This window comes from Martes martes (assembly GCF_963455335.1).
Source record: "Martes martes genome assembly, chromosome: 4".
Taxonomy (NCBI): domain Eukaryota; kingdom Metazoa; phylum Chordata; class Mammalia; order Carnivora; family Mustelidae; genus Martes; species Martes martes.
Window position 1 is genome coordinate 79,341,519 of NC_137891.1, and position 23,461 is coordinate 79,364,979.

Sequence of the window (23,461 nt, forward strand, 5' to 3'; positions counted from 1 at the left end):
TTTAATTTTTTTTTAATTTTATTTTTTTCTTCTTCTAATTTTTTTTAACTTTTACCCTCTCCTCTTTTAACATTTTTAAACTAGTTTATCTTAACAACACCTTTCATAAAAAAAATAATCTTTTTTGAACCTTCATTATTATAGTCATATTTTATGCTTCATTGTATCTAACATTTTTTTTGTATACACATAGTGTTTTTTCTTCTAAAAAATTTGGGGTACAACTTCTAAATGATCAAAATATACCCTAAATCTAGCTCTGGGCTTGTTCTAGTCTCCAGCCCGAGCGAAATCTCTCCACTTTCTTTTTCTTTATTCTCCGAACCAACTTACTTTATCAACTCCTTTTTTAGAAATTAAAAAAAAATTTTTTCATCTTTATAGACATATTCTATACCTTAATTGTGTTTACCCTTATATATGTTTTCCATTCTTTAAGATTTGGGGAGGTAGTTTCTTCTAAGAGACCAAAATATTCCCAAAATTAAGTGGGTGACCCTGTTCTAATATATATATTTCTAATATATATATATTTTTCTTTTTTACATTTTTTAAATTTGTTTTCATTTTTAAATTTTTTTTTCCTGAGCTTCTTTTTATCCCCTTTCTCCCAGCCATAATTCGGAATCTCTTCTGATTTGCTTAAAGTGCATTTTCCTGAGGTCTTTGCCACCCTTTTAGTATTTTATTTGCTCCTTCATATATTCTTATCTGGACAAAATAACAAGGCGGAAAAACTCACCACAAAAAAAAGAACAAGAGGAAATACCAAAGGCTAGGGACCTAATCAATACAGATATTGGTAATATGTCAGATCTAGAGTTCAGAATGACGATTCTCAAGGTTCTAGCTGGGCTCGAAAAAGGCATGGAAAATATTAGAGAAACCCTCTCTGGAGAGATTAAAGCCCTTTCTGGAGAAATAAAAGAACTAAAATCTGACCAAGTTGAAATAAAAAAAGCTATTAATGAGGTGCAATCAAAAATGGAGGCTCTTACTGCTAGGATAAATGAGGCAGAAGACAGAATTAGTGATATAGAAGACCAAATGACAGAGAATAAAGAAGCTGAGCAAAAGAGAGACAAATACCGGACCACGAGGGGAGAATTCGAGAGATAAGTGACACCATAGGATGAAACAACATTAGAATAATTGGGATTCCAGAAGAAGAAGAAAGAAAGAGGGGAGCAGAAGGTATATTGGAGAGAATTATTTTAGAGAATTTCCCTAATATGGCAAAGGGAACAAGCATCAAAAGGAGGTGAAGAGAATCCCCCTCAAAATCAATAAGAATAGGGTCACAGCCGGTCACCTAATAGTAAAATTTGCAAGTCTTAGCGACAAAGAGAAAATCTTGAAAGCAGCCCAGGAAAAGAAGTCTGTAACATACAATGGTAAAAATATTAGATTGGCAGCAGACTTATCCACAGAGACCTGGCAGGCCAGAAAGAACTGGCATGATATATTCAGAGCACTAAATGAGAAAAACATGCAGCCAAGAATACTATATCCAGCTAGGCTATCATTGAAAATAGAAGGAGAGATTAAAAGCTTCCAGGACAAACAAAAACTGAAAGTATTTGCAAACACCAAACCAGCTCTACAGAAAATATTGAAAGGGGTCCTCCAAGCAAAGAGAGACCCTAAAAGTAGTAGATCAGAAAGGAACAGACAATATACAGTAACAGTCACCTTACAGGCAATACAATGGCACTAAACTCATATCTCTCAATAGTTACCCTGAATGTTAATGGGCTAAATGCCCCAATCAAAAGACACAGGGTATCAGAATGGATACAAAAACAAAACCTATCAATATGCTGCCTACAAGAAACTCATTTTAGACCCAAAGACACCTCCAGATTTAAAGTGAGGGGGTGGAAAACAGTTTACCATGCTAATGGACATCAGAAGAAGGCTGGGGTGGCAATGCTTATATCAGATAAATTAAACTTTAAGCCAAAGACTATAATAAGAGATAAGGAAGGACACTATATCATACTCAAAGGGTCTGTAGAACAAGAAGATCTAACAATTTTAAATATCTATGCCCCTAACATGGGAGCAGCCAACTATATAAACCAATTAATAACAAAATCAAAGTAACACATCAACAATAATACAATAATAGTAGGGGACTTTAACACTCCCCTCACTGAAATGGACAGGTCATCCAGGAAAAAGATCAACAAGGAAATAAAGGCCTTAAATGACACACTGGACCAGGTGGACATCACAGATATATTCAGAACATTTCATCCCAAGCAACAGAATACACATACTTCTCTAGTGCACATGGAACATTATCAGAATAGATCACATCCTTGGTCACAAATCAGGTCTCTACCAGTATCAAAAGATTGGGATCATTCCCTGCATATTTTCAGACCACAATGCTCTGAAGCTAGAACTCAATCACAAAAGGAAATTTGGAAAGAACCCAAATACATGGAGACTAAACAGCATCCTTCTAAAGAATGAATGGGTCAACCAAGAAATTAAAGAAGAATTGAAAAAAATTCATGGAAACAAATGAAAATGAAAACACAACTGTTCAAAATCGGGACACAGCAAAGACAGTCCTGAAAGGAAAATATATAGCAGTACAAGCCTTTCTCAAGAAACAAGAAAGGTCTCAAATACACAGCCCAACCCTACACCTAAAGGAGCTAGAGAAAGAACAACAAAGAAAGCCTAAACCCAGCAGGAGAAGAGAAATCATAAAGATCAGAGCAGAAAGCAATGAAATAGAAACTAAAAAAACAATAGAACAAATCAACAAAACTAGGAGCTGGTTCTTTGAAAGAATTAATAAGATTGATAAAGCCCTGGCCAGACTTATCAAAAAGAAAAGAGAAAGAACTCAAATAAATAAAATTATGAATGAAAGAGGAGAGATCACAACCAACACCAAAGAAATACAAACAATTATAAGAACATATTATGAACAACTTATGAACAACTCTATGCCAACAAATTTGACAATCTGGAAGAAATGGATGCATTCCTAGAGACATATAAACTACAACAACTGAACCAGGAAGAAATAGAAAATCTGAACAGACCTATAACTAGTAAGGAGATTGAAATAGTCATCAAAAATCTCCAAACAAACAAAAGCCCAGGGCCAGATGGCTTCCCAGGGAATTCTACCAAACATTTAATGAAGAACTAATACCTATTCTCCTGAAACTGTTCCAAAAAATAGAAATGGAAGAAAACTTCCAAACTCATCTTATGAGGCCAGCATCACCCTGATCCCAAAACCAGACAAGGATCCCATCAAAAAAAGAGAATTACAGACCAATATCCTTGATGAACACAGATGCGAAAATTCTCACCAAATTACTAGCTAATAGGATCCAACGGTACATTAAAAGGATTATTCACCATGACCAAGTGGGATTTATTCCAGGGCTGCAAGGTTGGTTCAACATCCGCAAATCCATCAATGTGATACAATACATTAATAAAAGAAAGAACAAGAACCATATGATACTCTCAATAGATGCTGAAAAAGCATTTGACAAAGTACAGCATCTCTTCTTGATCAAAACTCTTCAAAGTGTAGGGATAGAGGGCACATACCTCAATATTATCAAAGCCATCTATGAAAAACCCACTGCAAATATAATTCTCAATGGAGAAAAACTGAAAGCTTTTCCACTAAGGTCAGGAGCACGGCAGGGATGTCCATTATCACCACTGCTATTCAACATAGTACTAGAAGTCCTAGCCTCAGCAATCAGACAACAAAAAGAAATTAAGGGCATCCAAATTGGCAAAGAAGAATTCAAACTATCACTTTTTGCAGATGATATGGTACTATATGTGGAAAACCCAAAAGGCTCCACTCCAAAACTGCTAGAACTTGTACAGGAATTCAGTAATGTGTCAGGATATAAAATCAATGCACAGAAATCAGTTGCATTTCTCTACACCAACAACAAGACAGAAGAAAGAGAAATTAAGGAGTCAGTCCCATTTACAATTGCACCCAAAACCATAAGATACCTAGGAATAAACCTAACCAAAGAGGCAAAGAATCTATACTCAGAAAACTATAAACTCATGAAAGAAATTGAGGAAGACACAAGGGAATGGAAAAATGTTCCATGCTCCTGAATTGGAAGAATAAATGTTGTGAAAATGTCTATGCTACCTAAAGCAATCTACACATTTAATGCAATCCCTATCAAAATCCCATCCATTTTTTTTTTCAAAGAAATGGAACAAATAATCCTAAAATTTATATGGAACCAGAAAAGACCTCGAATAGCCAAAGGAATATTGAAAAAGAAAGCCGAAGTTGGTGGCATCACAATTCTGGACTTTAAGCTCTATTACAAAGCTGTCATCATCAAGACAGTATGGTACTGGCACAAAAACAGACACATAGATCAATGGAACAGAACAGAGAGCCCAGAAATAGACCCTCAACTCTATGGTCAACTACTCTTCGACAAAGCAGGAAAGAATGTCCAATGGAAAAAAGACAGCCTCTTCAACAAATGGTGTTGGGAGAATTGGACAGCCACAAGGCAGAAAAATGAAATTGGACCATTTCCTTACACCACACACGAAAATAGACTCAAAATGGATGAAGGACCTCAATGTGAGAGCGGAATCCATCAAAATCCTTGAGGAGAACACAGGCAGCAACCTCTTTGACCTCAGCTGCAGCAGCTTCTTCCTGGGAACATCTCCAAAGGCAAGGGAAGCAGGAACAAAAGTGAACTATTGTGATTTCATTAAGATTAAAAGCTTTTGCACAGCAAAGGAAACAGTTAACAAAACCACAAGACAACTGACAGAATGGGAGAAGATATTTGCAAACGACATATCAGATAAAGGGCTAGTATCCAAAATCTATAAAGAGTTTAGCAAACTCAACACCCAAAGAACAAATAATCCAATCAAGAAATGATCAGAGGACATGAACAGATATTTCTGCAAAGAGCACATCCAGATGGCCCACAGACACATGAAAAAGTGCTCCACATCACTCGGCATCAGAGAAATACAAATCAAAACCACAATGAGATACCACCTCACACCAGTCAGAATGGCTAAAATTAACAAGTCAGGCAATGACAGATGCTGGCGAGGATGCGGAGAAAGGGGGACCCTCCTACACTGTTGGTGGGAATGCAAGCTGGTGCAACCACTCTGGAAAACAGTGTGGAGGTTCCTCAAAAAGTTGAAAATAGAGCTACCCTATGACCCAGCAATTGCACTACTGGGTATTTACACTTAAGATACAATGTAGTGCTCCGAAGGGGCACGTGCACCCGAATGTTTATAGCAGCAATGTCCACAATAGCCAAACTATGGAAAGAACCTAGATCTCCGTCAAAAGATGAATGGATAAATAAGAGGTGGTGTGTGTGTATGTATATATATATATATATATATATATATATATATACACAATGGAATACTATGCAGCCATCAAAAGAAATGAAATATTGCCATTTGCAATGACATGGATGGAACTAGAGGGTATGATGCTTAGTGAAAGAAGTCAATGGGAGAAAGACAACTATCATATTATCTCCCTGATATGAGGAAGTGGAGATGTAACGTGGGGGTGTTGGGGGGTAGGAAAAGAATAAATGAAACAAGATGGGATTGGGAGGGAGACAAACCATAAGTGACTCTTAATCTCACAAAACAAACTGAGGGTTGCTGGGGGGAGGGGGGACAGGAGAGGGTGGTGGGGAAATGGACATTGGGGAGGGTATGTGCTATGGTGAGTGCTGTGAAATGTGTAAACCTGGCGATTCAAAGACCTGTACCCTTGGGGATAAAAATACATTATATGTTTATAAAAAAATAAAAAAAAAATATTTTGAACTGAATGAAAATGAAAACCCAAATTATCTAAACTTGGGAATATAGTAAGAGCAGTACTTAGAAGGAAACTTATGCATTGAGTGCATATTTTAGAAAAGAAGAAAGATGAAAGTCAATAATCTAAGCTTCCATTTTTTAGGAACCTAAAGAAAGAAGAGTAATATAAACTTAAAGGAAGCAGAAGAAAGAAATAATAAAAAAATGGGGTGGAAATCAACAAACCTGATACCAAAATCAGATGACATTACAAGAAAGGAAAACTACCAACCAATATCTCTCATAAACATAAATGCAATAGTTTTGAACAAATGTTAGCTATTCAAATCCACCAAAGTACACCAAACCACATGAGATTTGTCTCAGTGCAAGGTTGGTCCAACATTTCAAAATCAATAAGTATAATCTATCACAACAGGATAGAGAAGAAAAATCCTATATATCCTATAATATCATATCAATAGATGCAGAAAAAAAATTTGGTAACATTTAAGACCCATAATAATTTTTCACACTTGATAAAAGCTCTGAACAAGCTAGGAATAGAGGAACTTTCCCAATTTGATAAAGAACATCTACAAAACCCCCTACAACTAATAGATGATGATGAAAAACTAGATGCTTTCCCCTAAGACTGGGAATAAAGCAAACATATTGCCTGTTACTACTCCTATGTAAGCATTACACAGGAAGTTCCAGCTAATGCAATTAAGATAAGAAAAGGAAATACAAGTTATACAGATTTGGAAGGAAGAAATAAAATTGTGTTTGTTCTCTGATGTCATGATTATTTGTGTATAAAATCCCAAAGAATCACCAGAAAAACTCCTGGAACTAATAAACAATTACAGCAAGGTTGTAAGATGCAAGGTTAATACCCAAAAGTCAAAAAAAAAAAAAAAAAAAAAATACCCAAAAGTCAATTGCTTTCCTATATACCAACCAGTGGGAGACCATTCATGCTAGCTCTTTGTTCTTTTGGAATGATCCCATTAAACTCTGAGTGCTTCTTTTTTATTGCTTTCTGTCAAGCATAGCATGTTACGTACTTATGCTGCCCCAGACCTGGAAGCAGCCATTTCTTCAAATAGCTTGATCTGTTCTGGTGGAAAATAACATTTTGTAAACAAGATCTGAATATGAGGTGTCTTCATAGGACACTAATTGTGAAAATTTTCAGGGGACAGAAATAATAAATGGTTTTTAAAATTGTGATTTTATACTTATATTCAGTTCAAATTTAGTATAAAGAAATTGGTGCAGCCACTATGGAAAACAGTATAGATCTAAAAAAAAAAATTAAAACTAGAACTTCCATTTGACCCAGCATTCTTAATTTGGGTACATATCCAAGAGAATTGAGATCAGTATCTTGAAGACTGATTTTCTTGATTTCTCATTTCAACATTTGTGTATAATTATTCTTAGATTGGTTATCTTTATATGTAATAATATTGCTACTTCAAAATCTTGGTGCTAATTTATTTTATTTTAAATCAACATTCTCATCAATTGAAACAGTCATATAGCTAAAAAATTAAACCCACTAAGTTTAAGATTTCTTAATCTAGAGTGTAAAGTTGGAGCACTTTGGTAACACTCACTTGAAAAAATAATTTCTCTGTTTTTCTCTGTGTTGTCAATTTTGTATGCAGTAAAGTCCATGATGTTTCCAGTTTTACTTCATTTTAACTCTGCATTTTATTTTTTTTACTTAATCATATATTTAAACGTGTTAATTATTAACATGGTTAAACGGCTAAATTATGTAACAAAATATACACAGAGACGATGTGTTTACATTCCTTTTTTCACCTACTTCTTACCCAGCCCCTTGTACATAACCCTAGTTATTGGTTTCTGGTTTACTATACCTATTTTTTAATGCAAGAATAAATATATATATATGTTTACTATATAAAATATGATATAAATTACAAATATACACTATATTATATCTTTTCATTTATTCTTTATGCAAATATAAATATATATGCTTACCATATGTTTGTTCTTATAATAATTCTTATTATATTTTGTATACAAATAAATGTAATAAAATATACATAATATGTGGAAGGTTTTGGGTTTTTTTTGCTTTCACTTAATAAATACTAGAAATCACTGTATATCATTTTATAGAGAGCTTTCTCATCTTTTATGGCCTCATTGTATTTCATTATGTGACAATATCATATTTTATTCAGTTAGGTCCTATTGATAAACATTTGAGTAGTCTTCAGTGATTTGCTATTTAAAAAATTATCAAATAATCTTGTGTATATGCTGTTTTTTTTTGAGAGGAACATCTTTAGTTCTAGAAATGGGATTACTATGTTAAAGGGTAAACATATATCCAATTTCTTGTTTGTAGTGATAAATTTCTTTCCCTGAGCGTTGTGCCATTTGCTTCCTCACTAGCAATGCACGAGAGTGCCTGTTTACATACAATCTCCACAGCAGGTCATGTTGACTAGATTTTGGACTTTTTCCTCAGGGTGATAGGTGAGAAATGATATTTCAATATAGTATTAATTTGCATTGATCTTATTATGAGTATAGTTTAATATCTTTTATGTGTTCTGTCATCTTTATATATGTTAAATGTGCACTGTCTGTAATGGCTTTTGCCCATTTTATGATAGAAGTTTTGTTTTTCTTCTCAAATTTATACTTTCTCTGATATTAGTTCTCAAAATTTTCTCTTCCTTTTTTGACTTAGATATGCATTTTTTTGCCATGTAAAGTTTTATTACTTTAAAAATTTATTATTTTTGAATTATTTCTGGATTTTGAGTCATGGTTAGAAAAGCTTCCCCAATTCCACTAATAAAAGAATTCATTATTTTCTCAACACCAATGATTTGAAATATGAATCTATATTATATACTAAATTTACATATATAATTAGTTTTATGGCTAGACTTTTAATTTTGTTTTTCCCATTGGACTGCTCATGTGCCAGCACCACACTGGTTTAATTATAGAGGCATTATTGAGTTTTCTAAACATATGTTATAGTTTGTCTCCTCATTATTCTTTATTAGCATGTAGGTAGCTATTTGTTTACTCTTCTATAGGAAAATTAGAATCAATTTATGTACCTCTATAAAAATGGTTTGGCATTTTTATTGGAATCACATTAAATATATACGAAAATTAACAAGGGAAAAATGGTATATTTTGGTTTTGAGGCATCTTATTCAAGATGTCTTTCCATTTGATTTATTTCTTCTCATGTCAGTTTGTGTATTGCTAGTTTTTTTCCTGTTACTATTATATGTGGAGTATTCTTTTCTATTATATCTTTTATTTGGCTTCATTTTATATGTGCAAAGGCCTTTGATATTATATGTTGATTTTATATTTTGTAATGTTACTAAATTCTCTTAATTGTTTCTACTGATTTTGGCAGGAATTATTTTACAATGTCCAGTCATACTATCTGCCATCTGGAAATATAAATAGCTATCAACAGGGTTTTTTTTCAATATTTTATTTATTTTATTTTTTAAATTTTATTTTATTTTTTCTATGTTCCAAGATTCATTGTTTATGCACCACACCCAGTGCTCCATGCAGTATGTGCCCTCCTTAACAACCACTACCAGGCTCACCTATCCCACACTCCCCTCTCCTCCAAAACCCTCAGTTTGTTACTCAGAGTCCACAGTCTCTCATGCTTTGTCTCCTCCTCTGATTTTCCCCAATTCGCTTTTCCTTTCCTTATCCTAATGTCCTCCAATTTATTCCTTATGCTTCACAGGTAAGTGAAACTGTATGATAATTGACTCTATCTGCTCGACTTATTTGACTCAGCATAATCTCATCTAGTCCCATCCATATTAATACAGACAGGTATTCATGCTTTCTGATGGAGGCATAATACTCCATAGTATATATGGACCATATCTTCTTTATCAATTTGTCCGTTGAAGGGCATCTTGGTTTTTTCCACAGTTTGGTGACTGTGGCCATTGCTGCTATGAACATTGGGATACAGGTGGCCCTTCTTTTTACTACATCTGTATCTTTGGGGTAAATACCCAGTAGTGCAATTGCAGGGTCATAGGGTAGCTCTAGTTTTAATTTCTTAAGGAATCTCTACACTGTTTTCCAAAGTGGCTGCACCAACTTACATTCCCATCAACACTGTAGGAGGGTTCCCCTTTCTCCACATCCTCTCCAACACTTGTTGTTTACTATCTTGTTGAATTTGGCCATTCTAACTGGTGTAAGATGGTATCTCAATGTGGTTTTGATGAGTTTCCCTGATAGCTAATGATGATGAACATTTTTTCATGTGTCTGTTAGCTATTTATATGTCTTCTTTGGAGAAGTGTCTGTTCATGTCTTCTGTCAATTTTTGACATGATTATCTGTTTTTTGAGTGTTGAGTTTGAGGAGTTTTTTATAGATCTTGAATATCAGTCCTTTGTCTGTAATATCATTTGTGAATATCTTCTCTCATTCCATGGATTGCCTCTTTGTTTTGTTGACTGTTTCCTTTGCTGTGTAGAAGCTTTTGATCTTGATGAAGTCCCAAAAGCTCATTTTTTTGCTTTTGTTTCCTTTGCCTTTGGAGACTTGTCTTGAAAGAAGTTGCTGTGGCTGATGTTGAAGAGGTTATTGCTTATGTCCTCCTCTAGGATTTTGATAGATTCCTGCCTCACATTGAGGTCTTTTATCCATTTTGAGTTTATCTTTGTGTATGGTATAAGAGAATGGTCAAGTTTCATTCTTCTATACATAGCTGTCCAATTTTCCCAGCACCATTTTTGAAGACACTGTCTTTTCCACTGGATATTTTTTCCTGCTTTGTCAAAGATTAACTGGCCATAGAGTTGCGGGTCCATATCTGGGCTCTCTGCTCTGTTCCACTGGTCTGTGTGTCTGTTTTTGTGCCAGTACCATGCTGTCTTGGCGATCACAACTTTGTAGTAAAGCTTGAAATCAGGCAACATGATGACCCCAGTTTTGTCTTTGTTTTTCAACATTTCCTTAGCAATTCGGGGGTCTTTTCTGATTCCATACAAATTTTAGTATTGTTTGTTCCAGCACTTTGAAAAATGCCAGTGGAATTTTGATTGGGATGGCATTGAAAGTATAGATTGCTCTGGGCAGTATAGACATTTTAACAATGGTTATCCTTCCAATCCATGAGCATGAAATGCTTTTTCACCTTCCTGTGTCTTCTTAATTTCTTTCATGAGTGTTCTGTAGTTCCTTGGGTACAGATTCTTTACCACTTTGGCTAGGCTTATTCCAAGGTATCTTAAGGTTGTTGGTGCTATTATAAATGGAATCGATTCCCTAATTTCTCTTTCTACAGTTACATTGCTAATATATAAGAAAACAAGTGATTTCTGTGTGTTGATTTTGTATCCTGCCACATTACTGAATTGTTGTATGAGTTCTAGTAATTTGGGGGTGGAGTCTTTTGGGTTTTCCACATAAAGTATCATGTCATCAATGAAGAGAGAGAGTTTAACTTCTTCTTTGCCAGTTTGATACCTTTTGTTTCTTTTTGTTGTCTGATTGCTGCTGCTAGGACTTCTAGTACTATGTTGAATAAGAGTGGTGAGAGTGGGCATCCTTGTCATGTTCCTGATCTTAAGGGAAAGGCTCTCAGCTTTTCCCCATTGAGAATGATATTTGCTGTGGGCTTTCATAGATGGCTTTTTTGAATCTGAGGAATGTTCCCTCTATCCCTACTACTCTGAAGAGTTTTAATCAGGAACAGATGCTGTATTTTGTCAAATGATTTTTTTCTGCATCATTTGAGAGTACCATGTGGTTCTTATCTCTTCTCTTATTGATCTGTCACACTGACTGATTTGTGAATGTTGAACTACCCTTGCATCCTGGGGATAAATCCCACCTGGTCATGGTGTACTATTGGATCCTATTAGCTAGGATCTTGTTGAGAATCTTGGCATCCATATTCATCAGGAATATTGGTCTGAAATTCTCCTTTTTGAAGGAATCTTTGCTGGTTTGGGGATCAGGGTAATGCTGGCTTCATAAAAAGAGTCTGGAAGTTTTCCTTCTGTTTTTATTTTTTGAAACAGTTTCAGGAGAATAGGTATTATTTCTTCTTTGAATGTTTGTTAGAATTCCCCAGGGAATATTTGATCACTGCTTCAATGTCATTTCTAGATATTGGCCCATTCTGGTTGTCAATTTCTTCCTGTTTATAGGTTTCCAGGAATGCATCCATTTCTTCTAGGTTGCTTAACTTATTGGCATATAACTGTTGATAACAATTTCTGATGATTGTTTCTATTTCCTTGGTGTTAGTTATGATCTCTCCCCTTTCATTCATAATTTTATTAATTTGGGTCCTCTCTTTTCTTTTGGATTAGTTTGGCCAGTGATTTATTGATCTTATTCATTCTTTCAAAGAACCAACTTCTAATTTCGTTAATGTGTTCTATTATATCTCTAGTTTCTAACTCATTGATCTCTGCTCTAATCTTGATTATCTCCCTTCTTGTTCAGGGGTTGGCTTAATTGGTTGTTGACTTTCCAGTTCTTTAAGGTTTAAAGAGAGTTGGTGAGTTATGGCTATGTGTTTGCCCCTTAGAACTGCCTTTGCCATATCCCATAGGTTTTGGACTGATTTGGTTTCCATGAATTGTTTATGTTCTTCTTTGATTTCCTGCTTGATCCAAACATTCTTAAGCAGGATGGTCTTTAGCTTCCAAGTGTTTGAATTCCTTCCAAACTTTTTCTTATGGTTGAGTTTCAGTTTCAAAATATTGTGGTCTGAGAATATGCAGGGAATAATCTCGATCTCAAGTTCAGCCCTGTTTTGTGGCCCACGATGTGGTCTATTCTGGAGACCATTCCATGTTCACTTAAGAAAAACGAGTATTCTGTTGTTTTAGGGTGGAATGTTCTGTATATATCTGTGAGGTCCATTTGATCCAATGTGTCATTCAAAGCTCTTGTTTCTTTATTGATTTTCTGCCTGGATGATCTGTCTATTACTGAGAGTGGCATGTTAAGATCGCCTACAATTAATGTATTCATATCATTATGACTCTTTATTTTGATTAACAGTTGCCTTATGTAGTTGGTTTATCCCATATTTGGGACATAAATGTTTATAATTGTTAGATCTTCTTGCTGGATAGACCCTTTAAGCATGATGTAATGTCCTTCTGTATCTCTAGTCTTTAGCTTAAAATCTAATTGATCTGATATGAGAATCACCACCCCGCTTTCTTTTGAGGCCTGTTGTCATGAAAGATGGTTCTCCATCCCTTGACTTTCAGTCTGGATGTATCTTTAGGTTTCAAATGTGCCTCTTGTAGAGAGCATATGGATGGATCCTCTCATTTTATTCAGTTTGCAACCCTGTGCCATTTTATGGGAACATTTAGGCTGTTCATGTTGAGAGTGATTATTGAAAAATAAGTTTTTATTGACATATTGTCTGTGAAGTCCTTATTTCTATAGATTGTCTCTGTAAATTTCTGTTCTATACCACTCTTGGGTTCTTTCTTCTTTTATAAACCCCCCCCCTTAATATTTCTTATAGTGCTGGCATGGTGATCACATACTCTTTTATACCTTGCTGGTGGAAGCTCTTTATCTCTCCATCCATTTTGAATGTCAGCCTTGCTGGATAAAGTATTCTTGGGTGCATGTTTTTCTCATTTAATGCCCTGAATATGTCTTGCCAGCCTTTCTGGCTTGCCAGGTTTCTGTGGACAGGTCTGATGTCATTCTGATGGACCTTCCTCTGTACATAAGGAATCTCTTCTCCCTAGCTGCCCTTAAGACCTCTTATCTAAAATTGTGATTCATGAATTTCACAACTAACTGTCTGGAGATCTTTATAGATTCATTGATCTTGGGGGTGTCCTTTTTGCCTCCAGGACATGAACACTTGTTCCATTCTCCAAATTGGAGAAATTTTCATCCAGAATATTTTCAACCATATCTTCTAGTCTTCTGTCTTTCTCCACCCACTCAGGGATCCCAACAATTCTGACACTGGAACATTTTGTCATGTCATTTATTTCCCTAATTATGTTTTCATGGCTTCTAAGCTGTTTTTTCCAGGCCTCCTCCTGATCCTTCTTTTCTATAAGTTTGTCTTCCAGATCACCAATTCTATCTTCTGCCTCAGTTACGCTAGCTGTAGGAGTATTTAGATGAGATTGGATCTCATTGATAACATTTCTAACATCTGCCAGGTCAGTTCTCACTTTCACCCTTAAAGATTTTATGTTGTCACTAATGTTTTTCTCCAACCTAGCCATTGCCTGGATAATTGTAACCCCGAATTCCCTTTCTGACATACTTTTTATGTCCATATCCAATAGTTCTGTGGCAGAGGACACAGTCTCTGAATTTTTCCTCTGTATGGTGTTCTTCCTCCTAGTCATTTTGGTAAGAGGTGATTGATGGGATAGCTGAATATATCAACCATGATCCAGGCAAGGTGCACCCTGGAAAGTTTCAGAGCAATTAGAAGTCATGACCAACAAGAAAGAAAAAGAGAGAGAAAAGAGAGAGAGAGAGAGAGAGAGAGAGAGAGAGAGAGAAAAGAGAAAACCCACCAAAATGAGCCCCCAAAGTAAGATTTATAAGGTACATAAGCAAAAATGGACAAACAAAAAGACCAACAAAAGTAAATGACAAGAAAAGGAAGAAGAACCCGGCCAAAATGAACCCCAAGAAAAAGATTTATATAATACCAGAACAAAAACAAATACAGAGAAACACTGACCAAAGAATAAGATGGGAAGGTGGGTATAAATCCTTGATGTGGGCAATGAAGGTTATTTTGATTCTTCCTGGGAGTATCTTGTTAACTTTGTTAAAGTACTCAACTTTCCCAGATACAGGGAATTAAAACTGGTTTATATATAAAGGTAGTATTAAATAGAGAAAAAAGATAACCTTGAAGTTTATCTCTATATGTATATTAAAAAAGAAAAAGAAAAAGAAATAGTTATATGTATGAAAAAGTTCAAGTTACAAAGTTATTATGAAATATGTTGTATTAAACTTATAATTGTAATGGTAAGTAGGTTAGAAAATTAAAATAATAAGAATTGTGAGAATGAGTTAAAAAAAGAAAGAAAAGTTGTATCAAAGAAATATACAAGTTTTAGGCCAATACCAGGATGTTAATATATTGTTTTCCCCTGATGTTAGGGTTTCACAGTTTTATGGAGACCCTGTGGTGGTTGTCCTCTTGTTCTTTTGGGTTGTCCTCTGGGGGAGGGGTCTGCTGCATTGTTTTCCCATCTTGCTTGGGTTGAGTCACCTTGTCTGTTATCAAGGGGCTGGTTCTGTGGAAACTGGTTTTTTAGGCTTTTGTTCTCTGGAGGTTTTTATTCTTTGGGGGCTTTTTGTGGCTTTTCAGAGGGTCAGAGCAAAGAAAGAATCTGTCTACACCTAGACCTCCACCTCAGAGAGAAGCCTCAGACTGTTCCCCTCTGGGTGGTCCAGAACACACAGACTCCCCTTCTTCAAACTCTGCTGAACAACATAACCTCCCACAGGCAGTGTGCACCATCATCCCAGTAGTCCCCCAAAGCTCCCACTTGTCTCTGCACACCCTGTGCCACTAAAACCAGGAGCTATATTGGTCCGGGGAGCTATATTGGTCTGGGAGTAGTCTGGGACTGCTGTCTGGAGTCTAGGTCTATGCCAAGTACACTCAGGCACTGGGCTTGCACAGGTCTCAGAAAGCTGCAGGCCAAGAAATCCCTACCGGAGATCTCATGGAGTTTTCTCAGGCGTGGGCTGGGAGTGCTCAGAGCCCTCTGCTAGTCACAGAAGGCTGTGGTCCTAGAGACCACCAGTCACCACCTGCACTGGGCTCTCTCAGGCCTGGGCAGGAGTGTACCAAGCCTTAGGGGTGGTGCAAGCAGTGAAAAGCCACGGGCTCAGGAACCATGGACTGGAGGCCCTGCTGGACTCTCTCTGGCCTGGCTGGTTGCCTGTGTTGACTGTCTGGGAACATAGGCTTAGGCCCGTGTCCATGACCACCCAATTCCACCAGTTGCCCCTTAAGATCTTTTGCTCTTTTTGAGTGCTTTTAACCAGCCTCCAAGTTTGTATTGGGGTATTACTTTCCAAGGGGTCACTTCTGGTGGCTCCCTTCCCCTTCTGTTTATCCTTCAATATCAGTCCGACCTTTCCCACTCCACTTTACCTCTCCACTGATGTTTTCTGGCCCATGGAGATCCAGAAGTGTATAATCTTACATCTCAGGCTGATTTCATGGGTGTTCAGAGTGTTCCGGTAGATATTTAGCTCACTCAGGGGACTGATTGAAACAAGGTCTCCTACTTCTCTGCCATCTTGCCCCTCTGCCCCATTTTTTTCATTATTTTGGAAGGTTATCATAAATATTGGTCCTTAGAACTACTAAGCGGTGAGTTCAGTTTGCTAATATTTTTATTAATTTTACATTGATATTCAAAGATAAGACGAGTTTATTGTTTTCTTGTGCAATGTTTCTCAAGTTTAAATACTAACATTTGATTTGAGTAGCAGGTGATTAGATATGAGGGTAGAGAAGGGAGCTTTGGATGGCTTATTTCTTAGTTCAAGGCCATGCTCTTCTGTTGACAGAGTGAATCACAATTACTTTATTAAGCCTAGCCTTTTTTGGTGTGTTTTTATTTTTTAATTTTTTAAAGATTTTATTTATTTGACAGAGAGAAAGAGCGAGAGAGCACTAGCAGGAAGAGTGTCAGAGGGAAAGGGAGAAGCAGACTCCCCGCTGAGCAAGGAGTCTCTTGTAGGACTCAATCCCAGGACCCTGGGCCCATGATCTTAGCCAAAGGCAGATGCTTACCCAACTGAGCCCCCCAGGTGCCCCTTGGTGTGTCTTTAGATTATCTGATATTATCTTAGTCTCTGTAAGACCCTTTGGCTTCTTACTTCCTTCTTTACCTTTAATACCACTCTTCCACAAGATGCTTAGGAATTGTGAGGTGCTTCCCCTATTCATTTTCTCAGCCCTTTTCTGTCAATTCCCAGGAGTTAGGGCTCTGATCCCCCTGAGCTCGGACAGATTTTCATCAGGTTGGTACTTTTTCAGCTTTCTTTTTCCACCCCTTCCTCCCATCTCCCTTGCCTGTAAAATCCTGCCTGACCCATTTCTGCAAGATAGCCTCTAGATCTGACTTTGCTGGTGTTACTATTTCCCCTACTTAAAAGTAAATTGAAGTTACTGACTTTCTGTTTCTCCTAGTCATGGCATAAGTTGTATTCTAGATTATTTGTTTTTTCCTCTTAGTTCATTTTTAGGATATGTGGAGAGGTTTGAATTCAGGTAGTTTCCATTATCCCACAGGAAGCTGGAAGTTCTCTTGCTGGTGTTAACCTAAGGAGCAGTGTATCTTGAATGCATACATTATCATTTGAATCAACATGTACATATCTAACTATAGAAGTTCTATTGCTTCTTTTTAAAATACCATTTGGTCACCTTTTTAGTATTGTTTTCTATAAGATATAAGTCTAAAATGAATCTGTATATATGATATAAAATTTTACAGGTGGTTTTCAGTTTTGAGACTCCTCAATGAATATTTGATAATTTAGTTTAGTTTTTATGAAGCAGCTCATCATTATTTAAATATGATAATAATAAAAAACCAATTTAAGCCTTTATACACATCTCTACAGAAATTGGGTCAATTTTTTTATGCTTCAGGATATGATAGCTGAAAAGTAATATGATTCTTTGACATTCTGATAGTATAAGGGTCCTTACCAGGGAGGTATATCTTAATCCTCTAGAATAAATTTACAAAATACTTTTTACCTGGTTTCTACCCATACAGTAGAGGTTTTAAACTTTTCTACATATTATTATCATCTGTAGAATTTTGGAGAATCTCAGTGCTATTTCACATGGTGGACCCATTTTGAAATCAGAGTTCACAGAGGCAGTATCCCAGATATCAGTATAAGGCCTGAGATAGAGCCAAAATGATGTCTTAGAAATATTGATTCATGTACCTACACATGGATTCACACACAATTGATGTAGGAAAAATGTTAGGGTTGGAAACTGATGGCCAAGGAATTATTCTTAAGATGTCTTTGGTGCAAAAAGGTGGCTTTATTAAAACACAGGAACAGGACCTGTGGGCAGAAAGAGCAGCACCTGGGTCTTGAAAAATGGCCTGTTATATACTTTCAAGTTGGAAGGCAGTTAGGGATGGCATAAACCACCCAGATATTTTGGAAACAAGGTTTCCAGGGTCCTGAGGGGGCTAGCTATTGTTAGGAAAATGTCATTTATTACTGTTTAGCAAAAATACAGTCATGAGGATCTTCAGATGTATATCAGTGGGTCATATATTTGGAAGATGATTGCTAACATGTATCTTGGGGGATAGAGATAAAAGAAGTTTCCAAAGGAATTTTATATATTATAGTAGGCTTACAGAATCCTGCGGGTCAGGCTAAGATTGCCTTTTGCACTTACCAAAGTATTAAAATCGAGACAGCTGGGTTCCTAGAGGAATGTTACTCTGCCTGTTTCAAGGACTTGTCAATGGGTTCTAAGTAGTAAGAAAATTTAATAGTTTTTCTTCTGCCTTTGCTTCCCAGATCATAACCATAGTTGAGAACTAGTAGTGGTTTTTGAGACCACAGCTCAATAGTCTTTATGAGCTAGTTGAAGAAACATAGTTCTAGAAAATTCTATTTCTTACTTTCCTAACATATAGCTATATTTTTGAGACTGTTAGGTCAAAACAAGATCTTCCATAGTACCAAATAATGCTAAGGAAATACCTCCAGTTAGACATAAATCTCCACCAGTTACTACTGTTACTACTAAAAGTAGTTACTACTACTGTTCTGAGACACTTACAGAAGTTTTAATCTGTGAGAAAAGAAAGTAATTTGGAATTTCCAAAGCTTTCCTAAGCACATTTTGGAAAAGCAATCTCTCATTTTCAGCTAGAACTGTGATTTCTATGGCTTCTATGGTTTTTAAGTCATTTGCAGAAAGATTGCTTCAGAATCAACTGGGAAACTTGTTAAGCATGCAGTTTCCTAAACCTCACCCCAAGAGAATTGGATTGAGTAGGGCTGGGGGCAAGCTCAGGAGTTGTTTTTAGCAAAGCACCAGGTGATTCTGATGCATTCAAAGTCACAGTGAACTCTAGCTTATGCAAAGATGCATTCCAGAGGAACTCAGTAGAAAGTTTTAGGAATTCTGATAGCCTCAGATCCCCAGAGCCACAAGTAGAAAAGATACAGATTTCACTTTCATGACATTCACAAAGTATTCACATAGAGATCTAAAAAATGAAATAACTTTTCCATCCTATAGTTGATGAAAAAAGAACATAGTGTTCATATGTTGTGTAAATTGTTTTCATTAAATCTTTTGGCCGGATTAGTTACATCATCATATTTGTAAATCCATTAACAGGTTCTTTTCCTGTAGGTTTTCAGCAGCAGCCATGGGAGAACCAAAATACATCTTGTGGATCCTGTTAATATGTGTTTACTCCCTTCAGATGAGTCCTATGACATTTGGCAGCTTTGCAAATATAACTCCTGGTTCAATATATTCTATATGATAGCATGAATTTGAAAAAAAAAAATGTTGTAGTACAACTTTTCTTTTTCTTAGAAAAGTTGTTACCCAGTACATGTGACCTCATTAGTCAGAATTTTTCTACACTCTAAGTTTTAGAGGTTAAGGCAGTGATTCTTAATATTTTGGATCAAGGATTTCATTGAGAATCTGACAAGAGCCTTGGAACTGTCTTGCCCAGATACTTGAACATATTTAAATGAAATCAAAGTCTCCATATATTTTTAGGAAATCTATTAACATCCCAAAGTTCTTTAGAGTCACATTGTATCTTAAAAATTCCTGATACAAGAAATGTGGCATCTATGCAAATTTATAACTTAATAGAATTTTATATGTTTTTCAGGTATCTGTACAAGAACGAAATTCATGCCCTAGATAAGCAAACATTTAAAGGACTCATATCTTTGGAACAGCTGTAAGTAATAAAAACTTCTTATTGAATAATTGATGGTTATGGTTCAAATAGAAGCTTTTTAAGTGTCATTATGTGATAGTTGAGCAATTATTTTAAGTTTTGTCACGCAGCTTGAATGATTGAATATTGTCATCAGCTGGATAAAAATCAGAATGTATGATAGAGTTGGCACGAGGGCAGGAAGATAGACAGCACTCAGTTGGAATCCCAGCTCCTGCATTTATTAGTTGTATGCTATTGGGCAAGTTGCCTTCCCTGAATCTGTTTCCAAATCTCTGAAATGAAGGTATTTCTACTATAGATTATGATATTTCAAGCAAAGTGTCTAGTTTATTACCTAACACAAAATAGACATTTCATAGAAGGTAATTGATACCTGTGATGATTATTAATTTATCAAGTTCATAGTCATTTGTCTGATATGGGAACTTTCCAGAGCATGAGCTCTAACCTCTTGTTTGACAAATGAATAACCAAATCCAATGTTAATTAAGTGACTTGCTTAAGGTTAAAAGTTTGTGGATTTGTTATTACAACCTAGATCTCCTGACTGCTATTCTAGTGCACTTTTTAGCATTTGACACCTTACTGCTGGTTTCAAGAATAGTTTGAAATCCCATAAAATTTAGTTTCACTTTTCAGAATTTCAGTTTGGAATATGAATTCTTCAGTATGAAAAAGTTATGTTATAGGGTTACTGTTACTGAATGGCGATTTGATGTTTTAGTGAGACATTTCTCTCAATTTTTAGTGTTGTGATACAAATACTAATAAGATATTTGAATATATTTTACCTCATTCATGACAAGCTATGGGATATTTATCAGCTCAGATATATAGAATACTCCTTGATCTTTAATTAATAGGACTCTTAAATACCATAAATTTTTGATTCTTGGTTTTGTTTCTATCTTCACTGTGGCTTCTTATTTTCAAAGGCTATTTGCAATCATTTCTGTAAGAGATATGCTTCTGTAACAGTCCAAAGAAATCTAGATTTCTGTTTCCTGGAAGGCCAACGTGTTAAACTATTGTATTAAAATATGATCAATTGGAGATTATATACATATACATATATATTTTTAAAGAATTTATTTGTTTGACAGAGAGTGAGAGAAGGAGAGAGAGCACAAGCAGGGTGAACAGCAGAGGAAGAGGGGGAAGCAGGCTCCTCGCTCAGCAGGGAGCCTGATGTGGGACTTGATCCCAGGACCCTGAGATCATGACCCGAGCTGAAGGCAGAGGCTCAACCCACTGAGCCACCCAGGTGCCCCAATTGGATATATTTTTAAAAACGTTTGTTTCTATTTACTTCCCTGCTTATTAATTTTCTTTTACGTAACTAATGAGTCATCCTACGACAAAGTGTGTTTCTTCATCTTTAGGTAATTTCTACTATATTGTAGAACCATCACAAAAACCAATTAAATATAACTTCTTTAATAACAAAAACAAAACTCTTATCACTGTGATGTGTTTTTCATCAAATACAGTCACAGATAGTTTATAAAAATTAACATATGAAAAGTTCTAATTCTTTTTTTTATAAAAGATTTTTATTTATTTATTTGACAGACAGAGATCACAAGTAGGCCAAGAAGCAGGCAGAGAGAAAGGAGGAAGCAGGCTCCCTGCTGAGCAGAAAGCCCGATGCAGGGCTTGATCCCAGGACCCTGGGATCGTGACCTGAGCTGAAGGCAGAGGCTTTAACCCACTGAGCCACCCAGGCACCCAAAAAGTTCTAATTCTTGTTTAAAGTGCACATAATTCTCACCAGTAAATGCTTTATATTCTGATAATAATTATTGGTCTCACTAATATTGAGTACTACTATTGCTTAAAGCCATGGAAATAGGCATTTCTGTTTGCTAATTTTAAGGCATGATTCCATGCTCTTGTGAATCACTATTCAAAGAGGATTTTTGGAATCCAAATATGTAATCTCTAATCCTTGGAATTTTTCATAATTTTAATTATAGCTCTGAAAGCCATTCATTCCAGTATCTCTATCAAACTAAAGAAGAGCTTGAGATGCCTGAAATATTTTTTCTTTAAGATCTATATACATGGCCTTTCTTTTAGTGATTCTTATTGTTCATAATCCTTTTGGGATTAAAATCCTTTTTGAGAAAGGCAGGAAGACATGATAGTTGTTTGCATAGCCTTGAGAATATAGTAGGGCATTGTAATGGCAATTCTGCTACTGATATGATTATTTACATTCAGTATGAAAGTATACTTTTTGATTTTCCTGTAATCTTTAAGACATAGTCTGTGATCTAAAAAAGTGAAGAAAGGATATTGAAGTAGGAATTGTTAGTGTAATTTTTTTTTTTTTATCTTTTGGTCAATTGAAAATTTGGTAAACTATATTCATTTTTTAAAAGATTTTATTTATTTATTTTTTGTTTGCTTATTTGACAGAGAGAGAGTATGAGCTGTGGGGAGGGGTAGAGAGAGAAAGAGAATGTCAAGCCTACTCCATGGTGAGCACAGAGCTGACACGGGCTTGATCTCAAGAACTTGAGATCATGGTCTTAGCTGAAATCAAGAGTTAAATAGTTAACCGACTGAGCCATCCAGGTGATCCAAACTACGTTCCTTTTTTAGAACCACTTTATTGAGGTATGATTATCACATAAAAGGATGTGCATGCTTTATGTAAACAACTTGATGAGTTTGGAGATAAGTATACACCAATGAAACCATTCCCACAATCTATGTCATAAATATATCCATCACTTCCAAAAGTTTCCTCCCATCCACGTGTTATTATTATAATTATTTTTGATAAGAACACATAATACACCCTCTTAGCAAATGTTTAAGCATACAGTTCAGCCTTAAGTCCTGAAACTATAACATTACCAGAACAATACATAAAGTCTTCTTGACAGTGGTCTTCAATGATTTCTTGGATATGAAAGTGAAAGCACAGACTACAAAAGCAAAAATAGACAATTAGAGCTACATCAAACTAAAAAAACCTTCTGTACAACAAAGGAAACCATCAACAAAATGAAAAGCACCTCATGTAAAGGAAAAATATTTGCAAACTTATATCCAACAAATCCAAAACATATGAGGAACTCTTACAATTCAATAGCAAAAATCCAAATAACCTGATTAAAAAATAGGGAAAGGAGTTGAAAAAATATTTCCCCCAGAAAGACTTACAAATGGCCAACAAGTATATGAAAATGTTCTCAATGTCACTAATCATCAGGGAAATGCAAATTAAAAACATGATGTGAAGTCACCTCACACTTGTTAGCATGGCTATTATTAAAAAAAAAAAAAAAGTATTGGTGAAGATGGTGCAGAGGAAAGAGAATTCCTTGCACAGTGTTGGTGGGAATGTAAATTGGTGCAGCCACTATGGAAAAAAGTACAGACATTTCTCAAAAAATTAAGAGTAGAATTACCATGTGATCCATCAATCCCACTTCTGGATATTTATTCAAAGAAGTTGAACTCAGGATCTCAAAGAGATACCTGCACTCCCATGTTCACTGCAACATTATTTATAATAGCCCTCTGTCCACTGACAGATGAATTGATAAGGAAAATGTGGTACATACATACACTAGAAT

General features: G+C 35.7%; 1 protein-coding gene across 1 annotated transcript in view; it reads left to right on the forward strand.

The window, feature by feature from the left end:
• PXDNL (peroxidasin like) overlaps positions 1-23,461 on the forward strand; it is a 456,789-nt gene that overhangs the window by 244,579 nt on the left and 188,749 nt on the right. Inside the window, exon 4 of the mRNA XM_080802773.1 lies at positions 19,797-19,868. Coding sequence (XP_080658899.1) covers positions 19,797-19,868 — 72 coding nt within the window. The remainder of the gene's footprint in view (positions 1-19,796; positions 19,869-23,461) is intronic.